General features: G+C 47.8%; 1 protein-coding gene across 4 annotated transcripts; it reads left to right on the top strand.

Annotated features, from left to right (window-relative positions):
• Positions 1-20: 20 nt before the first annotated feature.
• Positions 21-7,119, top strand: LOC113208633 (uncharacterized). 4 transcript variants are annotated; one of them, XM_052268618.1, is made up of 7 exons: positions 21-310; positions 824-1,870; positions 2,317-3,002; positions 3,090-3,162; positions 3,241-3,467; positions 3,547-3,703; positions 3,787-7,119. In XM_052268618.1, exons 2-7 carry the CDS (start codon positions 1,016-1,018, stop codon positions 6,403-6,405), a joined length of 4,617 nt encoding a protein of 1,538 aa, XP_052124578.1. In that variant the 5' UTR covers positions 21-310; positions 824-1,015; the 3' UTR covers positions 6,406-7,119. The 4 variants fall into 4 exon arrangements, with proteins under 4 accessions (XP_052124578.1, XP_052124579.1, XP_052124580.1 ...); XM_052268619.1 differs by lacking the exon at positions 21-310 and adding an exon at positions 457-596; XM_052268620.1 differs by lacking the exon at positions 21-310 and adding an exon at positions 484-592.
• Positions 7,120-7,230: the final 111 nt, after the last annotated feature.

Here is a 7,230-nt window from a genome sequence, read left to right as displayed (position 1 = left end):
GGGCCTCAGCCCGGCCCGTCAGTCGGTTGAAAACAACCTTCAGCTCCTCCTCGTCCTCGTGCTGCTCTTCAGCGCGGCCAACGCCGCTGGCACGGCTGGCCAGGCCGCACCACTCCGTCGGCTGGCTCGGCGTCGCGTTGCGACCGCGCAGCCGGCTCGCGCAGCCCGGCTCGGCTCTGTCCCACCCGGTTTTCGCCCGACTCGGCTTGGCTCGGCTCGGCTCGGCTCGCCGTTTCGTTTAGGCCTCGCGAGTGGGTTGGGTTGAGCGCCAGCACCGCGAGCCCCGGAACGTCGTGTTGCTGGCCAAACGGTACGTCATGTGAGTTTGGTGTCCTTCGTGCTCCCCTCGAGCGCACCCAAGCGTCGTCCTCGTCTTCGTCCTGAGTCAGGCCGGCTTGAAGGGTGGGGGGCAGCGGCGCTGCAGAGTGGCGAGTAGGGAACGGGGAGTCTGGCGATCGGGGAGGCAGGCGGCAGGCGAAGGCGATCTCAAGACAGGACGAGAAGGCGAGCTGCGAGCAGCAGGCCGCAGCAGGCGGCCTCGCATCTCTCCCCCTCCCTTCAGACCCTCCCCTGGCCGTCTTCTGCAGCGGCGGTGTGTGAGTGTGTGCTGCAGCGGCGGCGGTGGTGGTAGTGGTGGGCAGTTTAGTTTGTCTGAAGACAGGAAGCAGGGAGGAGGCAGCGAGCGTTGAGTGAGTTTTGCTCCCCGTGCGTTGCTCAACGCCCCCGGGAAGATGCTGCTGCTGCTGCTGCCGCTGACGCGACGGACACACTTTGCTTCCCATCCTCTTCCAAACAATAACACGATGTTGTTTGCTGTTTGCAGGCTGCTGCTGAAGACACCGACCTAGACGCGGACCAGCCCCGGCGCCCGTCAGCGGACTCCGGAGGTTCCCCAGGGCGCGCGGGTGCACATCCGTCGTGGCCGGCGACGCCGTCCTCGGCCTCTGCGGGGCCCAGCACTCGGCTGCCACTGCGGTGTTCGCTGTGCTCCTTCCGGACGCCCTTCTTCACCGCCATGTCGAGGCACATGTCGGCCGAGCACACCAAGCGTCCCGCGGCGATGCCGACGACGGCCGAGGTGGCGCCCCGGGACCAGCTGGGCCCACCGGCGGCTAAGCGCCCCGCCAAGCCCTTGCCCAACCTCATCCCCATCCAGGCCACGCCCTTGGGCCAAGTGCGCGCCGCCGTCCCGGTCGCCCCGGTCGACGGCGCCGCGCCGGCTGCCAACGCCGACGACGCCCACGCGGCGGACACGGCCAAGAAGAATAAGAACTCGTTCTTCGACCAGCTGCGGCTGTACCCGGGCAGCGCGCCCGGCGACGGGTCCGAGCTGGTGTGCGTGCACTGCGGACACGAGGCCAAGTGCCTGTCGGAGCTGACGCGCCACAACAAGCTGCACCAGGGCACGTCGCGCGCCCTGGGCACGTCCACGCGCTGTCAGCACTGCCGTCACCGGTGCAAGACGAGCGCCGACCTGGCGCAGCACGTCAAGGCGTGCGCCAAGGCCACCGCGGCGGCTGCGATGGAGCAGCAGGCTCCAGCAGCGCTCTCGCCCGCGCAGCAGCCCCCGCCAGCCGACGGCCCCAGCGGCAGACTCACGTGCGCCGACGCGGACCTGGGCATGGAGAGCGACATCGCGGCCGCCACCGAGGCCAACAACGCGGCCGCGCACGTGGCCGTCGCCGTCAACGACGAGGATGACGATCTGTACGTGGGCCCGCCCCTGCATGACGACGCCGTGCCGAAGGCTGACGCCTCGCTCGTGGGCGTCGAAACGGCGCCCGGGTACGGGTCGGTCTTGGAGAGGGGCGACTTCGAGGCCAAGGCGGCAAAGGAGAATGTGCCGACACCAGCTGTGGCCGCCAAGAAGGTGCGTTGTTACATGCGGGGTGGTCTCTTTGTTTACACCACCGCTCGCCCCCGTGGTTGGTGAGGTTATTGTATCAAAAGTTGCCCGGACCGTCGGTAACGGTTGGGTTAACGAGGGAACGAAAACTCTTGCGCTGTCTTCTGCCTCTATTTCGAACGGGGTAAAACACCAGCGTTGGAACTGTAGTATATTTAGGGGAGGATTATTGTGATTGATTTGGAAATCCTCATTCCTTTTACTTGTCTCCTAACATGCCATTCTTTGGGGGAGGTTATGTCAAAATATCTGTTCTTTTTCCTTAGTTTTTTAAGTTACATCCTCATGGCAACCTTTACTTTTGGTCAGATTTGCTCTGTGATTGAATTTGAAAGAAAACTCACTGAACACCATATTTTATTTTCAGTGTGACTATAAGCAACCACTAACAAACTCTTTTGTTTTTCTAGGTGTTCAAATGTCCTCACTGCTCCTTTTGGGCTGCCACTGCATCAAGATTTCATGTTCACATGGTTGGTCATGCAAACAAAAAGCCCTTTGCATGTTCAGTTTGCATGTATAGATCAAATTGGCGCTGGGACATCACCAAGCATATCAGAATCAAAGAAGCCCGAGATAACAACCATTCTGATGCCAAAACATTAATGACAGATGATTCAGGCCGGAGAAACTATGCAAAATATTTCAAGCATTACATTTGGCTCAATGTTGCAGAACAAATTATTGATACTCTGACATCACTCCTAAATACAAACAATAAGCAAAGTGTGAATGGGGGCCAAGTGAATCCGACGTCCTCAGAGTCTGTTCCTACTTTACCTGCACCTCCCAAACTCACAAGAGCCCCTGCACCTCGCACTGTTTCTATTCCCACCTCATCACCTGGAGCATTACTACGTCCTCCTCCTCCTCTTCAAGCTGCAGCCCAACATTCATCAACTCAGGTCATCATTCTACCTGGAGGAGCACGCTTAGGGCAACAACCCCTAGAGCAACCAGGCCAAACAATGCCCCAGCAGCAGCCACAGCATTCTCTCAAGAGGCCGGCTGAGACTCCAGTAGTGGGTTCAGACCCCAAAAAATCAAACCCAGAAATAAAGAAAACAGTATGGAGATGCAAACAGTGCCACTTCAGGTAAATAGCTGTTCTCAGAGACTAAGAGAAAATGCAGTAATACTCGTGCCAGTATACTAAAAAAAAAAAATTACAAATATTTTACAGGGATGGTGATAGAGCAGTGGTGCTTGCTCATGTTAAAGGGCATTACCGGCAACAACAGGAAGCGTTTGCTCTGGTTAGTGAAACTGATTAACTAGAAACTTGTAACTTTGCAAAAGTACACCTGTTTGCTTAATACTATTTTTCTTTATAGGCCAAAAAGAATTCACAGGCTAGTGGCACACAAGATACAAACATTGATTTACAGAAGAAAAATGAGGCTCCACCAACCATAATACGGAAGGTACCCTACCGATGTGACGTATGTCCTTATGTGTCTATTTCTGAAACAACCTTCCAAGCCCATGTGAACTGCCATAAGGAAAGAAGTGATGTTCTGTTCAAATGTTTCTACTGTCCGTTCTATGTCTCTACTAAAGAGTAAGTAGGGTACCCCTTATTACATTATTTGCCCTTCTCCTAAAACAATAAATTTTATGCATTCCTTTTCTGATTTCAGGGAAGTAATTCAACATATGACTGTCCATAAACCAAGTTCAAAGCCAGAAAGTAGTGTTAGTGTCTCTGGAAAGGTTGCAACTCCACAAAATTCATCTATTAGAGAAACTGCAGTAACTAAAGTTCAAATTAAAAAAGAAGCAGGTCTGCCAGAACAGGTGGGATGCAGCAAAAGCAGATATGTGTATCATTCAGCCTTCCTCTCCTCTTATTTTTGTAACCCATTTGTTTTCTTTTTTAGGAACCAGCCTCTAGCAGTACTGAAGTGCAGTCAGCTAACCAACCACTACGCCCACCACCTCTCGATTTTACAAACATGACTGAAGCCCCTGTTTGTTGGGTGTATCGTGATGATAGGCTCCAGAAGATGTTGCGTTGCAGATATTGCCCTCATGTCAATTTAAGAAAAGCAAACATGCAAGAGCATGAAAAAATGCATTTGAAGAGATCATCTCCTGGTGGTGATGGAGCTGAAGGCTCAGGACAGTACTCTCCATATCATTGTCCAGATTGCAGTTATGTTTGCAACAATGCTGGAGTTTTATCAACTCACACTAAAGTGCACTCTGCAAATTATCCACTGTCATATACATTTTATGACCCCTATAGGAATGAGATTTTTCAAATGAAAGAAATAATGGAAAAGTATAGTCTTAAATCAAAAATTGATGAAACCCTTTCAAAGAGCTCTCCTCCTAAAGAAGCTGTGGACATGGTAAATGAAAATAAGTTGACTGGGATAAATGTTATGAGTCTGCTTGACCCAAATCAGTCCCTTACCGATGCGGTTTTGGCTATGAAGAAGAAATTCAACTTAGAGTTGGATGGTGAACCATTTGCTGAGCCTGTAGAAGACTCGGCAGAATCTCCACCATGTTCTCCTCTAAAGCCGTTAAATGATGGTAGTGATCCTATAGCATCAGATGCTGTTGACGAAAAACAGCTTCACTTTTGTAATTTATGCCCAGCACGTTTCTTGTTCCGTAAAGAACTAGGCATTCACTCTCGTTTTCACAATTTGTATCTTGTTCATAAATGTGATCATTGTACGTACACAGCAAGGCAGAGGCCCCATTTGCAGGCTCATTTTAAGGTCCACACAGCAGATTATCAAGATAGAACAACTGCTTTAATGAACATGTACAAAGTTCACAAGGAGTTTCCTATGCCTCGAATTGTGTCTGACACCACTAAATCAGGGATCCCAGGTAATTTGTGGATTGTTGCCACTACCCCAGAATATGAAGAGCCACTTGCACCTTTACCCCGGTTCTCATGCCTGAAGTGTCCTGCTGCATTCTTTAATAATGAGGCGTATCAAGCCCACCTTGCTCTCCATGGAAGCAACAATCCTCACAAGTGCCGAATATGTGATTATGCTGTCAAAAGCTATGGTGACCTTGTCAAGCACATGATGTCACATGGCTGTAGGCGCACTGTAGCCAAAAAAATTCTCCAGGGTCAAATGGAAGTCCCAGCTTCATTAAGCGGTGACTCAGGAAATAACATGAGCATGAATCCATTAGAACATCCTTCGATTGTGCATAAAGAAGAGGCCCAGACATGTGATGATAATGGCAGTGCTAATGTAGACATCCCATGCCCCAGCATCAAAATAGATGTTGATGAGAGGGAAGACTTTCCTGAGGAGGTTGATAGTCTGGAGGGAGCTAGTATTCAAGAGAAGTCTGATGCTGAAGTCAAAGATACGGAAAACAGCCCATCCAAATCTCCTTCTTCTACAACTAGTGCTGATGCGTCTGGGTCCCCAGAGTTTGTTTATCCAACACTCTGTAGAAATGGCCGAGTCAAAGTGAAAAAGTATAAATGCAAAAAGTGCCCTTCTGCTTTTGAGAAGTATGATCAGTTTGTTGTTCATATGAGTCTTCATGGTTCAAAGCAACGTTACAAATGCCCACAATGTGATTATTCTGTCAAATTCCTGGCCAATCACATTCAACATATCCGTAGACATAAGATAAATGACGAAGCAAAAGAGGCTTCAAAGATTGATCCAGAATCAAGCCCAAGTGAGACAAAGGAAATGGTCCCTGAAGACACTGAAAACATACCCACCCCTCCTCCAATTTCTCCAACACGATCTGCCAAAACGACTGGAGGGAAAGGAGAAAAGCTGTCAGTTGCTGACAAGCAGGCCATTATGGTGTTGCAACAACGCCGTGCTAAAAGAGCAGCCATTTCACGGGAATCACTAGATAAAAATTATTGGTGCTCTCACTGCCCATACTCCAGTCCTAGAAGGGATCAAGTTGAGAGTCACATGAGGCGCCATGTTTGTGTCTCAGGTGCGCGGAGTGCATTTGTCTGTGATCACTGTGATTACTCTGTGCCCAACAAGCACTTTCTACGTGATCACTCTAAACTACATTTTGACGTCAGTAAAGCCCCCAGACCTGATGCGTATATGATCTGTAATGGGCTTGAACTGTTTACCAGTTCTGGATTTTCTGGTAAAAATAAATCTAAAGGAAAGATCATGATATTCCAGGATAAAGGATCTAATGTTACATCTGATCGCTTTCTCCCTCCTCTACCTGCCGAGTTGAATGATGACAGCAATGATGGATCAAATAGAGTTTATATAAATCCCCAAACTTTTGAATCTGAAAGTTTTAGTGAAAATGGTAATAATAAAGACAACCTAGATGCATCAGAATCTGATAATTGTGGTGGAAATGACAGAGAGGTGGATATTAAACGGAAAGATAAATCCTGTGATGGCCCTGGGAAAGAGAAAGATTTAACAGAACCACCATCTGCTGCCATCAGCTGCTCTGAAGCAAGCAGTCAGAGCTCAGCCTCAGTTGTCGAAAATTATGTTACAGTAAATTCAGTCTAATTCTTGGTTTATTTATCGAGCACAATTTGTGCTCAATCAAATATTTGTGTGAATAATTATTTTTCCTTTCTTAATGCGTACTTCACTCTGCTCCCATGTTTTCTTTATTCATATCATACGTACCATCTACCATATCTTTAGCATCAAATTTCCAAGTTGTAAATAATTTTACTTGCGTCTTTGAAAAACTCTTCAGTGATATTTGTATGGATTTATTGTTTATGTTCTAGTGTTCTCCTTTTTTTAGACAAAAAGAAATAATATTAAGCTACCTATCCTTTGCTTAATCAGGAGCCACTTTGAGTTCTTGTATTTGAAAAGTACCTGACCTTGATTTTGATTAATATATCGTGTCTGTTGAATTCTTGTCATTTACTGTAGCCTTTCTAGTGCATACCAATCTTAGGATAATAATTATAGATTAAGTCTGTACCTGTAAAGGTATTCAGTTTTGTAATTTTATTACTAGAGAGAATTATTGTGATTGACTGGTTGTAAAAAATAGACATGTGATAATAATGCTAGTCAAGTGGGTTATTGTTATCACAAAGAACACTTTTAAGTTTTATTTAATTTTTTTGTTTTTGTTTAGTAGGACTTTTTCTTCTCTCCTGAAGAAATAATTGTGCGCATAGCATGCCATTCTACTTGTACCCATTGTTAGTTACCATACTAATTTCTTCGAATAAAACTTATACAATTTTAAAACTTTAATCCTCTCCAATTTTCTACTACATTTCCCAATTCATCACCCTCAAACTCAGCGGCCCAAAGCCAAAACGCCCAGCAGTGGCTCTATCGGTTCGAATCGCGCGCCTCGCGGTA

The sequence above is a fragment of the Frankliniella occidentalis genome, unplaced genomic scaffold (assembly GCF_000697945.3).
Source record: "Frankliniella occidentalis isolate FOCC.00 unplaced genomic scaffold, Focc_3.1 Scaffold73, whole genome shotgun sequence".
NCBI lineage: Eukaryota > Metazoa > Arthropoda > Insecta > Thysanoptera > Thripidae > Frankliniella > Frankliniella occidentalis.
This window is presented reverse-complemented; position numbering and strand designations above follow the sequence as displayed.